This window comes from Cariama cristata, unplaced genomic scaffold, assembly GCF_000690535.1.
Source record: "Cariama cristata isolate BGI_N322 unplaced genomic scaffold, ASM69053v1 scaffold19001, whole genome shotgun sequence".
Classification (NCBI taxonomy): Eukaryota; Metazoa; Chordata; class Aves; order Cariamiformes; family Cariamidae; genus Cariama; species Cariama cristata.
In genome coordinates, this window is record NW_009600100.1 from 94,513 (window position 1) to 109,233 (window position 14,721).

The window sequence follows — 14,721 nt, forward strand, 5'->3', positions numbered from 1 at the left end:
AAAGCAGAGCAACAAAACCACTTACAAATGACCACAAGAGCATACAGTGGGAGTAAAAATTAAGACCTCAGATACTAAGCACAAAGCAGGAGGATGGCTGCACTACATAAAAGTAATATTTTGCTGATCTCCTCTCGATCTCGAGTGTTCTGTCTTAATTTAAGGTTTAAGTTAGATGTCAAGCCTGGGCTAAGAGAGGCTGATGCAGACCCCTGGACCCCTGGGGTACCACAGAGACACAAGCAGTACATGGCTGTAGAGCCTGATGATGGGCTGAAGTATGAGCCCTTTTCTCCCGTCAAGCATCATCGTGGTTAGCTCTATATTTGTACAGTTTTTATGGGAAGAAGTGAATGTGTTTGTGAGGTGAGCAAAGGCTGGAGGAGCAGGGGACGGGAAGAAGCATAGAGGGAAGGACTGAGATTTAAAAACTAAATCTGAAAACAAACAACGTGAACTAAAATAAAAAATAGGCAAAAAAAGAGCCCGTTTCTTCTTTCACCAAATCCAACAGTAACGCTGCCTTTGTCAACAACAGAGACAACATCTGCTTTCTGCAGCAAACGCTGAGCAAGTACATAATGTTAAGCCTTTGCCTAGAACCACTGAGACAGACACAGTTATTTAAATACTTTAGGATGTATTTTTCTGAATAGGGGCCCAATCCAGTGCCAAATCATTGCAAAGGCTTTCCTTGATTTCAGAGAGTGATGGCTCGAGCCTCAGGAGATGTAAATATTGAGAATTTGGGGCTGATCACTTAGCCTATCCTTGGATCTGCAAAAAGACAAGTCTCTAACTGGTAAAGTACAGTTTACCTGAACTTTTTTCTGAATACCTTTGGATCTGAACTTGTTATTACTCTCATCAAAAAGCCTCTCACTGGATTAAACTGAGTTACACTGTCTGAACACTTAAAAACTAGTTGAGAGAAATCAGTGGAAAATAGTGGAAAACAGTTTTGCCTTTTGTAAAAAAAAACCCTATATAACCTTTATATAACCTATACAAACCTACATAACCCAGTCTCTATCTCTGGCCTCTTTCTGCCCCATTCTGTTTAACCACAAAAAAAAAAAAAAAAAAAAAATATCTAGGGGAACATACAGACTTCCAAACACTTAAATAAAAATGACATGGCATTTCAGAAAGAGGCTGACAGCAGTAAGTCCCCTGCAAACTTCAGCATTGTCTGATCTGCATTCTTGTCCACCTACACCCTATCCCAAACATCCTGCCATTAATTAGCTAAATGTTCCAGCTAGTAAACAAGAATAACGATTGAGGGGGCTGGAAAAAGAGACAGAGTCAGCCAGTAGATAGTCACAACAAACCAGCCCACTCACTGGTACACGGAGACATTGGAGTTTGTATTTTTTTTCCTTCCACGGAGGGGAAAAGAAAATCACCTTAATATAACACTGTCTTTCCTGTTGCTGCAGCCACATCCACATTAGCAGGCAAGAAAAGTCATCCCGTTTCTGCGGTAGGCACTCTGTCAAAGAAAGAGAAAAATCTGTAATGAATTATCACATCAACTTAACCAAGGGAAGAAGGCAGAGAGAAAGGCAAGGCTTTCTTCCTGTTTTGTAGACTATTCTGGCTGCAATCTAATAGTGCGCTTAATCTGAACATTTCTGGTGGGGAAGCTATGAGCAACCACTTTGTCTATTAAAAAATCAGTGTGGTTAACAAGTGGTTAGCGACTCTATTTCAGGAGAGCGAGAGATATGCAAAAATGTAACATCCTATTTCGTTAATTGCCTGCAAAATAGATGAGGCCAAAAATACACTATTATACTGAATCTGTTTGTCCTTTATAAGCATGTGTTCTCTATTCACTACGTTCAAGAATCATTTCTAACCTATCTTAATAGTCTATAAATTACTGAATAATTACAGTTTTCCAAACCTAATTTATGGTCTGAATCTAAAGCTATGTAAACAGACACTGGTAAAATCCCCACTCCCCAAAACCAAATTAATCTTAAAGACCCTCTGGTCAGTACAAAATAATTTGATATCCCATGTATTGTAACTTAGGATCAAGTGTTTCCAATGGTAAAGAAGCACAAGAGTTAAACAGCATCTGAGAAAATAATTTTAAAAGATCCTGTGACATTGTCTCAATAAAATACCTTCATGCATTTTTAACATCTGTTTCTGAATCAATATAGGAAACTATAGCTTTTTACACCAAGCACACTGGAAACCCTATATTTTAAGGGGATATTCTCAGATTAAAAATGTATTGCTTTTTTTTTTGTGTGTGTGATATTAATGATATCTTCAAAAAGGAAATGAGTTTAAATATTTTTGCTTTATTTGGTTCACCTTCAGCAGTCATTCAGCTTTGAAAATGAAAATATAGTCATCTATTTCATTACAGTTAGTGCTTCGTCAGATTTATTTTGTACCTCCTAAGTTCAAGCTCTTAGGAAGTGCCATATATAAGTACCATTTTTAGTGGCTCCACCAATTTCCTAATTAATTTCAGCGAGATCAATTTCTCCTCTCTTAAACTAGAATTAGAAGAGTATCATTAAGAGCAAAGGATAACCTCAAACAACTTTGTATATAAATAGTATTTATACTGAACTGTAAGGAAAGTGTTTCAAAAACAGCAAGCATGTATTCAGACAGACATTTACAGTCACTGAATATGCAAAAGGAAATATGTACAAGATGTTCATTACAGCATCCTTTACATTAACACCGTACTTCAAGATAGAGATCTAGCAGCATATGGCATTAAAGTCAAAGACCAGAATATTAGCTCTGGGATATACAGCCAGTCATCAGACATCACAGTATCACCGCAAACGAAACAAAAAATAAATCCAAAGACTCTATATCCAAACATGAAATGCACAAAAACAGAGTAGCCAATAATTTTGAAAGGATCCAATACATTCCCACAACCACAAGCAGCAAGTCCAAGGGAGTTTGGATCTGCAGCTTGCCCAAACCATTATGGCTGGCATTTTGAAGTTGATGCAAAAGTCATGTTTTTAGCTCATTGACCCCAATATTTTTACGAGCTTTTTAACATATAAACCAAAAAAAATTCAGGGCTATTGTGCAGTTTGCTTGAAGGCAAATGAACCCAAGTATAAAGCTGGATCTACACGAAAGATAAAAGGTTGAATTTTGCAAAAGGAATTTTGGTTGCAAAGCAAAGTTGGGCTTGGCTAGGTTCACCTGGGAAATAATGAAGTTTAACGTTTTCCAACGTGGGCAATATTAACAGTTAGTTATATCGCTGAAAAGGTCATTTTAGAAGCAAGTTTCAGAGAAGAGAAGATAACACCTTCAGAAAGTTGGACACACCCACCAGTCTATATTTAGCAATATAGTATAACAAGTGTGGCTATAGTTAGGATCGAAAACTATTTCCTACTTAACTCCCTGTTGCACATACTTTAAACTTTCTGAAGCATTTGCCCTTGGGCTGAAATTTCCTCTGCTTTAATCTCTGCCTGAAGTTCAATTTCTTTGGAAAGGACCAACAAAATTCCTTAAGCCATTTTGAAGTTCAGCAATAATGAAAACACCACATTTCTTCTTTCCAAGCCAGGGAAAGTGATTCTGATATATGCATATTTTATTACGGAATTTAGCCATAAATTGAAGCATTTTACTCAGAAACCATCTTTACCTTCAACCTCAGCTTAAAGGTAATTGTTTTGAAAATCAGGATTTCAGAGGAGGGAGCTTGATTCATCCCATTCCATAACAAGATATCAGTTCATTCTTATTTTGATACATTACTAGATAATAAAGGTTAACCTCCAAAATGCTTTTATGCATAGCAAAACTATTTTACAGTCATCCAATAGTTCTGAGTTACACCATATATCTTTAAGATCTAAACAGCTGAATTTGTGATACTAAAAGACATATCTGTACATGCCAAGAACTCTGAAGAGAAAGAGCAAGATGTTTTTTATAAAACTTGCATGTGTATGTGCCCTTTTAAGTGAGAGTTTATATGTATGTGGAAGTCATTTAATGTGGTTTGATATAATGCAAAGGGTTTGGATGACACTTTTGGGTGCTTTATGCCACTTTGGCAGTATACAATGTTTTTTTAAAGAATATGATTATTTGGCTCAGAATTACAGATAGAGGATGATGCAGACTCAATGTGGGATTAAAATGGCAAGCCATAGCTGTATCTATTTTGCTGGATACATCTTGCTATAGCCCAACGTCAGGAGGTAACATAAGCCCACAGTCCCTCCTGGAGCCCGTTTTGGAAAAGTGTCTACTGCATCCAAATTTTTTTGTGTGCTCTCTTAAAATTTACTGTCTACCAGTCTGTGCTTTGATTTTTCCTGCTGTGGGCTGACTCTTTGCCATGGTTGAAGGTCCGTCAGCCTGTTAGTGTACCCATTATGTGCACGGGTGGCCAAAGGACCACCTTTTAGACATGGGAAATCACCTAGCTTGGCACAAATTACACAGTTCACCTTCCCAGAACAGGATTCCATGCTCTGAAAAGCTGATATAACCTTATTTGGCCAAGCTAGCTCTCACAGAAACTCTTCTTGCTCCTTGCTATCATATGACAAGATTTTGCATCCCCTTCTCTGACCTCATTAAAGGTGAAAGGACAGATTGCTGCTATCCATGACCAGAGGCTAAGCAGGCTGGACCAAAGCAAAAGCAGAAAAACGACCTTCATATTCCCCAGTCCACTCTCGCCACTTGCTCCCATGTAGGGGAGAGGCATGAGGATCTTGCTGCTTAGTCCCCTACTTCCCAGCCCTGACATGTGAAGAACCTTCTCAGGCATCCTCAATTTGCCTATAGTATAGGAACCCTACCTTGAAAATGTTACTCCTTCAAGATATCAAAGCACATTGGATGCTGATATAAAGATCTTCTCTGGGAATGCTATCATTATTTAATAAATGAAAGTGTTTTTTTTCCCCAACAGTCTGAAAGGAGGTACAATGAAGCAGAAAAGATGAGCAGTGTTCACTGCTGTTAGTCACCTAAAAGCAAGATCATGCTTTGCCCTTAGTTTTGGTGAAAGAAGGGAAAACTAACAGCTTAAAAAGGCAACCTGGAACAAGAGACCTTGGTCAAGTAACTCCTCAAATTTCATGAAAAATCATCCATTTTCTACTCTCTTGTTTGGTCCCACGTCTCTCCTGTAGTGCTAGCCCAAGGTAGTGTATTACAAAGGACCACTCCATGAAGAGGGCAGCAAAACTCCTGTCCCCACAGCAGGTCACACAAAACGAAACAGCTTACTCCAGAGTTCATAGGACTCATTTAGGGGCAGAGAATCATGTGTTTATTAACACAAGATACATTGAAGCTGGGATTTACAGAAACAAGTCCCAGCCAAACCTGAAGATGTGAGTACTCCTCAATTAGGCAACATATCAGATTAGAAAACTAACACTTCTGAACAGGCACCTTAGCTAGAAATGGTTTCCAGTTAATAATTTACACTGGTGCATAACTTCACACCTGTAGCATGACGAGAAAGAATAATTTTAGCAAGAAAAAGAAACAGCTGTGATTTGTGAGTGGGCTGATGTTTATTTCTTATTTGGGATAAAATTTGCAAAGTCTGGGGTAAAACACCTCCAGCGAGCATCCTAGACCCTACAGTTCATTGAGCCAAATCCTCCATTGGTTTAAGTCTGCAGTTCTGCTCACATGAAAGCTAAGGCACAATGTCACACCACAGGTCTGTTGTATCACTTAAAGATGATAAATCCTGAATTATAGGTCCTGTATAAGCAAGTTACAGAACAGCATTTTAAAAATGTGAAGTCTTCCTTTCTTGGTGTCCTCTTGTATGTGTGTGGGCAAGTGGTTTAATTACAATGCATAAAGTGGAATGGCAGACAGAGACATCAAAATCAAAGAGCAAGCCTTGGCTGAACTTCATTAGCAAACATAAATACAAATAGGCACATCTTGTTTGTGACATGCCACGGTCCTTTCCTCCTTTGGTAATTTTACTCTATTCTCTGATATTTCCATAAATGTAAATCGAACCATATGACTTGAACAGCCTTATGATAGGGGAATCATATGCAAAACTTCTTTTCAGTAAATAATTCTCTTCATGCAGTCTTACAATGTTACTGTGAAAATCAAGGAGGATTGGATCTCAGACAGTGAAAGCCTTTATTTAAGAACAGTGGAGGGAGCCCTGCCCTTTAAATAAGAGACATTCTTGGATCAGACACTGGCTGGCAGGATGGAAAAAAGGATGTAGCATTAACTTTCATTCTATTCCAAATAACCTGGAACCCATAAACCACAGAGATTCTCTAATTTTAAATCTGCTCCTTTTCTCCCTGTGTCTTCTTTCCATTTTATTTGGGGAATATTAACTTTGAAATTTCATTAGCCCGCCATAATATCAAACAAGTCATCCTAGACAGATTCATAGCTCTTTGTATATAAAAACATCTACCTTAAAATCCCTGTGATTAAAAGGTTACTCCTCTAATTTTTCCCAGCCTGCACAGACAAACCACTTGCAAAGAAGTGTCAGCTTATTTAGAGATTAAAAAAAATAATTAGTTTAGGAGGCAAAGTATAACCAACATTGTTTAAGAAAGAAAATCCATATGTTGTTTAGAATTAGTTGTTTCTGTTTAAGTTTAAATAATGTGTGGATATAAACTCTCCTTATTAAAACTGCATACGTGTTACAAAAGAAATATAATGGACAATTCTCTCTCCAATTTAAAACAATAGCTCTGAAGGTTCTAATTCTACAAACCCATCTTTAATCAGTAGCCAAAGCACAGATGTCTGATATTACTCAGAGGGTGAGGGAACATTTTCTGTATATAATGTCTACTACATCATCAATAATGAATAACAAATCCCAAATATATATCTGTGAACACCCAGGTTTAGTACTTGTACAACACTCTGGATGATCTGCCCTGCTGTATTCATGAAATCTCACAGATTTCATTTATGACGGGGCCAGACCGATGTGCTGAAAGCTACAGCATCCATTCATCCATACAGTAACAGCCCAGCTGGAAGCACAACCACATTTGCGCTTAAGCTACTCCCTGAGAAACCGCAGATAGGTGTAAGAAACACCAACAAAACAACTTTATTTCTCAGGTCTGTTCCCTGAGTCTTCAGCCATCCAGTCCGACACCAGCAACAGCAGCAACTTCCACGCCGTGAGTACCTGCCCTCCGGGACGGGGGCCAAGATCACCACCACACTTTATGTAGGTGACCACAAACATCACGCACTGATAAAACCACTGCTTCAGTAAACCACCCTTCAACAGCTTGTAACAAAATGCTTTCCAGCGAAGTCCGTTCGGGGCTTTGGTTTACCTTTTATCTGCCAACGGTGTAAACTTTTTCAATAATCACATAAAACTGTGTTGCTGTGTCCAGGAACAGGATATATCCAGGATATATCATCCAAGTCCATTAAAGAACATAATCTAGATCTCAACTACCCAACTTTTTTATTATTGCTCTCTGCTACTGGGAATAATGACATTCCCAAGGCTGATGGAAATGTAGGATCTCTGAAAAACAAGGACCAAATGTATTTCTCAGACACCTCATGCGATACCACCAGTGGAAGCAGCACAAAATGTACGGTTTGTACTGCTGTCCTTCAGCTCATTTGGCCAAATTTGCGATGCTGCAGTTAACTAGCAAATGCTGTTCTCAGGGCTGGGCTGGTATTATAAGAAAGAAAAACAAGGCAAAAGGATCATGGCTTCTGTTGCAGCAAGAACTGGGGTGTGGGAGTGGGGTACCGATGTCTGCCAAAAGAAAAAAAGAACAAAATTGCTAGGGAGAGAGAGATCATTTTAAGTTTCTGAGTAAACAGTGGAGAAAGAAGGAAGAAATGTAACTATAAAACAATACTTGGCAGCCAGCTTTGCAAAACAAACATATTTTCACAAAGTTCTTCCCATCACTGCCACCAATTTTAATCGGTTTTATTTGTCTGAGAGCAAGAAACCCTTTTTAATTGTCAGAGAAAAGGTGATGCTGCTTAGCACACTGATAGAAATTCCTCTTCTGAGCCCTACTTCAACCACACGCTGCTCTCCTCTCACAGTCAAAGAGAGAAAGTCCTTCCCCTAGGCTGCAAAACCTGTAGCTGGGCTCCATCATCACCCTTCCCTGGGTCGAGGGAGCAGGCTGCTTCTCCCGCGGAGCAAGCCAAAATCCAGCAAGTTATTATTGCCATGGGTCTAACGGCCCATCACTGTCTGCCCATGACATGCTACTGGCAAAGCACACAGCAGGTCTCCATGAGGCACCAGCCCTCGATGGATATGACCTGTTGGATCCCAGCGTAACTGGGAAAGCTTAATCTACCCCCACCGCAATGGAAATGCAGTGGTTCCTGAGTATCACTGATCTCCTCATGAGCATCGCAATTAGTTCACTAATAATTTTACCCCCTTACGTCAAACTGGTCAAAACATTTTGGAGTTGCTCAGAGGCCAGTGTCTCCTCTTCTGACGCGTCTCAACTCGCTGCTTTAGCTGTACGGCAGCAATGATGTATGCAGGCAACTTTGTTACGTCTGAGAATGAAGTTAAAGCTAGAAGCCTTGAGACATAGAAATAAAAGACTTTAGGTATGATTAGATACTAAAACCTTTGGTTTATGACTCAGGGCACTGCACAGTCACAGCACTCCCATGTGAAAATACAGCACTAATAATAAAAACTCTTTCAACCTGAGAGTAATTCAGCATGAAATAACCTGGATGGCTCCCTCTCTCCAAGGATGGTTTTCTTGACTTTTTAAGGTTTCCTTCTACTGCTGTAGAGGCTCTTTTTTTTTTTTTTTTTTTTTTTTTTTTCTGTAGGAAGTGACAGAAGAGGTTACATTCCCCCTCCATGTCACTACTGCTTACGAGTTCAGCATATGATTTTTAGCGAATTTATTTGGAAACAATATGGTGTGGTACAGCCGTCTGAGTACAAGGGCAGGAGCCAGGGCTGGGCTCTGCTCCCAGCTCTGACACTTACTTGCTGTGTGGCCTCAGACAAACCACTTAATGTCTCTGTGTTTCAATTTCCCTTGCCTTTGAAACAGAAATACTATCACTCACTAAAACCTTTTTTGAGGATTGCTTGATTACAGAGCTAATACATGGTGTTTTGAAAACACTGTATGCTATTCCATAATTATTATTTTCACTACATTATATCTTCCATTGTAACGGTTAAAATTCCAGATGTACAGAAATGGATGCTGAAATTGGCAGTTACTGGATAGAAGGAGCAGGTATTACTTTGAAATAAATTAAATTATTTGGGAAAAACAAGAGAGTTCACCTACGTTCTTTTCTTAAAACTGTTGAAATTGTAATGAAAAGGAGCATCTAATGACATTTTGCAACATAATTCTCTTCCCCCACCCCCTGAAAACATCCTGTGAATGCTCTCTGCAGAGGGCACAGCGTCTCTATTCTCCCTTTGATTCAAGGAAGGATTTCACCAGGGAAATGAGAACCCAACCAACAACGCAGGGCAGAGAGTCAGTCTGTAAACAGAGAAATTTTCTCAGGCTCCGAGGCCCTTTGCTGGTGGCGGCATTTGGGTGAGGCCACTTCTAGCCCTGCTCTTTACTGACTGATGCACTCTGTCTGCAACGGGGCGCCTGCTCACCGGAGCGGTGGGAGGTAAGAGGAATTAAGGTAATGCATCAGTGGTTGCCAGTGGAGGAGATGGGAAGAAAAAAAAAGGCCAAAAAAAAAAAAAGGCAAAAGAAATATACTATTTCAATCAAAGTCTGAAATTTGTAGAAGTGGTTTTGGTCTCAATATAGAAAAAATATTTATCCAAGAAACTCCTACTCGGGTGCGAACATCCTACTTCTAGTGGGATTTTGTTTGGCAAAGTGCTGTGAAAGAGTGGAAGCTAATACAGAGCATGTCTATAAACAAATATATTTATTTAGTACAGATTGACACATTCACTAGAGTATTTCAGTGATTACACGTGTAAAACTATTTCCTATAGTGGTTTCCTTTTGTGATTCTGCTAATTTATTCAATCCACCCCATTTTCATGCATTGAATGTTATGAGCCATTTCAGCCACCCAGACTGAAATGCACGTTTGGAGACTACATGCCTGTTTTTTCATTTCATCATCTACACATAATTATTTGGTGATACTAGGAATTTGAGCTCAAATGGAAGCCAACCAACATTTTAATAGCTTAAAAATCATACAAAATGAAGTCTGCCCTGAGGTTAATGAATAAGAGCCAAATCTTGAGGCTCTCGCTCAGTTTTTACTCACTCCTTATTCAGGCAAAAGTTGAATCAATTGTAGTTGCACTGATTAAAAACAGAAGAACGTATATTTGGACCTTTCCCTCAGGTAAAACTGAATAAATTACCTAGGATTAGGCTGCAGAATGGCATCCAATCGATCTTTCACGTGTATTTCTACAACACGCTGGAGAAAAAAAATCCAACTGCTGAGGCAGTTTAACCAGTTAAAACAATACTTTAGCAGCAGAATAAATTATTATACACTACCAGGTTTTCTGACATTTATATTAGAAATAGCCCTGAATCAAAATATATTTTCTGGTCCCTCTTGAACTGCTGAAGACCAGGATCAAATCCAAACTTAAAAAATGGTCCATTAAGTATGAAAGCCAAACGCCTTTATCCTTCAAAACAAAGCTCCATCCCTAATTTGAACTTTAATCCAGGCATATATTGATACAGTTATTTGATTTTTGATGATGGGAAGTATTTCTAATTTAGGCAATTAAAGGTTATTCTTTAATTATATGCAGGATGTCCTACTCCTTATGCAAAGAATGTAATGTGCCTGTAAAAAATATAAAGCAGATCAGTTAATTCCTTTGAACAGTTAACACTTTACTTGTAATTGGTGATAATCACAGAAAGATGCTCCTCCCTTAAGTAACAACCCATTTTAGTACTGGCCAGCCATGTCAAAGTAATGACACATTTATCCCATTCAAGCCAGATCTAAGCATGAGGATGTGGAAAAGAAAGTAGTATGAAGAACAGATTTCTTCAGTATATGCAATGCAAATAAGAGAACGAAAAAAATCAGTAACAGGAATGATCTGGTCATCTGTGAACAATATCAGGTCCCCTGACGTGGTCTGTGTCATAGCAGCCCTGCTCACTATCTCCTGACAACCTGCAATTAGGATCTCAACGCTGAATCATGCTGAGCACATGAAGAGCTCAACTGTGGGTGCCTTCATTTGTAAACGAGCAAGTGGGGACATGTAACGAGGGCAGCCTCCTCCTAATGATCACTCATGCTGTAGGGACTGGTCCTGCTGCCCCAGGACCTGGGTCTCTGCCCAGCAGCGGCTACCGGCAGGGCAGACAGACTCCTTCACGTATTTAGACAGGGGTCTGACGAGCACTAACAGCGCTAATGGCACATCGGCCAGCACGCCAAGACTGCTCAAAGCCTTGCAGGCTCCTGCATAAGGCAGCCTAAACAGAAAAGAGTTGCACCTTCAAAGAGCTTCTGGTAAGTTATGAGCTGCAAAGATGTACCGAGAAACTTGGGATCCCAAGGGAGGCCAGGCTTTTTTTTACATTCTACCTTTTAAATGACATTATATCCACATTCATATGTTGGAATAGCTGGTTCATAAGACAAGATGGACTTTGAGTCTCTCTAACATGTGGCTCAAGTTATCCATAATCTTTCCAAATGTCTTTCTGTCTGTCTATTCCTTACTTGCCTAATGCGTTGGCAAAATGGACCATGCCAGAGACACCGGACGGTTGGTGAGAATAGCAGAATTTTTAAAATATCCTTCCTAGAACTGACTAAAAATACCTTTTGGTCATTTCTGACTGATTGGTTTGTGGAAGGGGCAATAATATTTACTTTGCAAAGAAAATGAAATAACTAGGCAGACTCTGAACTTTCATACTACACTCCCTCTCCATAGACCCACTTACACACATTACTTGCTATGGCACACTTTACTTTTGAATTAAAGTTATTTTGAAATGCTAGGACAGACCAATGCCATTAACAATATCTCAGCAGTCTAACTCATCACATCAAACTCCCTCTTCTTCAGTACCACATCTCGTCTTTTTCTTTTGTATCCAGTTTTACAGAAGGCATACATTTATTCGCACATTTAAAAAAACTGATACTTGTCTGAAAACAAACTGCCCAGGCCATGATATTCTTCTGGCTGATTGCCATTGTTCAGTCATTAAATCTAGGCTTACGAATAGGGAGATGGATTACTTGCTTCTAACTCCATCAAGGCCTTTTCATGATATCGCAGCCCATATTTTTTTAATAACATTGAGGAATATTTAAATCCTGTATGAAAGTTTTTTCATAAGTACTTCTTTGATGTTAGAACATTTTGATTTGTGTGCATGCTGACACCAGAACATCTCGATTACTGTATGTTCATTTATCAAAGAGTGCAGGGTCAATCCCATTCGGATGCACAATTATTGCATCAAATACATAACATGCGCTAATCATGCTGACAGCAACACCCCCACTTCCGATGGCTGGAAGTACAAGAATGGTAAATAATTACTGTAAATGAAGAGTTAGTTAGGTCTCATTAAACGTCATTGTTACTAAAGCAATTAAAAAGTTTATATTAAACAAAGCAGAAAGGTGGTAGGGGAGTTACTGAGCCCCAAACCTAGACCACATTGCAGTTCCTGGTCTTAAAGCTAATGGGACCCAGTGGATCCTGACTTCAGCAAAGAGAGAGCGTGTTGCTTCAATCACATTATTTATTGTAATGATGTAACTCCCTTTTTCTTTGTTTCTCCTCTTCCCCCCAGCAGAGTGGCTGTTGGTAAGATGGGAATGTCAGATCCAGGTTTTCATCTCTCCAGTAGCTCTGAATTTCCTGGCTTTTGTGGACTGAAATCAGACCCTTAATGTTGCCTATGTGCATTTTGTTTTGGGTAACTGACAGTAATTTTTAGGTTGCATCACCGACATCAATTAGTGCTGTTCTCAGAGGACTAGAGTTAAGGGGCCACAATAAAGGGCATGATAATGTCTCTTTTGTTTTATTTTTGGAGCACTTTGACTACTCTATACTTTTCCAGTTGATGGTACATTCTTTTTGTGTGAGACTGTGTAAAACATTACTGCCTGTCTCGTTTGAAAGAATACTTTGGTATTACGGTAAACGGCTCTAGAGGCTGGGACAGTTAATCCTGGTAAAAAATCAAGTTGATATCTTTTGTCTATGTAACACTTTGAAGAAACTATGAAACAGCAACACATTTCTTTAAGGAGAGATATGTTGCCCGTTACAGATGTTTTCCATATGGTAAGTGGAAGGTCGGCCCCTTCCCCCTCCACTCATCAGTGTTCTCACATCGTAGAAGGCATCTACAAAGACAACACGGCTGTAAATGATATTGCACAGAAGCCTCCATCAGCACGTATTGTAAATGAACAAGCTGATTTTCATTGTATAGGGCAGGAATATGCACCGCTGTAGCCCATTTATGGTGAGGATTTTGACTCTTCAGCTTCCCATTTTACCAGTGTACTGCAAACATACTCTGGGGTAAGTGGTCAAGAGAAGCCAGACTAGGCTTCAGATGCTGCTGCCCCATGTTTTGTGTTGCTCCTATCAATAGATAATAACAACTATAGTTAAAATGGACTTAGAAGCACTGCTGGACTTTTAAGAGAGCACAGCTGTATTTCCAAATGTTCAGCACCTGTAATGTGAATCGCATCTTCACAAGATCTTAGAGCTCTAAAGCACCATTTTGTCATGCTTATAGTCTGGTTCAAAAGAGTTCATCACCCTAGGTGTACTCAGGATGTTTTGTCCTTTCATAAATCCTGACACTTTTTTTGGCTGCAGGAGCTATTCTAAAACTTGAGTCTTGAATGCAAGTACAACTTTCTAAAAGGTCAATGTGTAATGGAGGCATTTTCTCATCTCAACCACTCCTTTCTCAAAACACATTTATCTTATCGCAAAAGCATTAAACTTCAGAACAAAAAAGAAGCCAAACAAACACAGAATTTGTGTTAAAAAAAATAATCATTTTTGCCCATTTCCCTATGCTTTTGGTTTTAGACAAGGCATGGAACCATCTCTGTTAGTCTATATTTAATTTGTAACTGGACCATTATGTTTCTTCATGTTAGCCAACATTTGTAACACATAAAGATACTAGTTTGTATATTTTGCCATTAGTTATTACATATTATTGCATAATAGTAATATAATCTCTAACATTTCTATAAAATAAACTCTAATGTTGAGATTTTGAAAGCCAACTAGTGATTTTAGCTATTTCACTCCTGGTCATTTCACCAGGAGCTATGGCTAAAACTTTGAGTAGGCTCAGAAATAAACCTTAAATAATATCTAATTAAAATTTTCTTCTTTCTTTTTTGCTTTTTCATTCTTGTTTGCTTCTCAGTTTTCTAAAATGTGCACTACCGTTGACTAATTTCTTAGAATCTACAAGATATTCCCCAATAACCTGAAATCTTTTCTTCTTTCAACATATTTTCATGCTCACCTTTTTCTGTTCCTCACGACAGCATTTTTTTCTAACTCTTTATTACCAACTCTATTCTCTTTAACCTTAATTAAATCTTTCCTTCTATTTATCTCTGTCTTTGTCCCTCAGTTCAGCTTATCCACTCCTTGCTTGCCAGCCTGCTCTCCCATCTTTCTGTAAGTCATCACTCTCACTC

The 14,721-nt window shown here is 38.9% G+C and overlaps 1 protein-coding gene across 1 annotated transcript in view; it reads right to left on the minus strand.

The window, feature by feature from the left end:
• Nucleotides 1–1,030: 1,030 nt before the first annotated feature.
• Nucleotides 1,031–14,721, minus strand: part of SUPT3H (suppressor of Ty 3 homolog (S. cerevisiae)) — a gene marked incomplete at its 5' end in the record, with an annotated part of 89,406 nt that continues 75,715 nt past the window's right edge. Inside the window, one exon of the mRNA XM_009709931.1 lies at nt 1,031–1,495. Coding sequence (XP_009708233.1) covers nt 1,454–1,495 — 42 coding nt within the window. The remainder of the gene's footprint in view (nt 1,496–14,721) is intronic.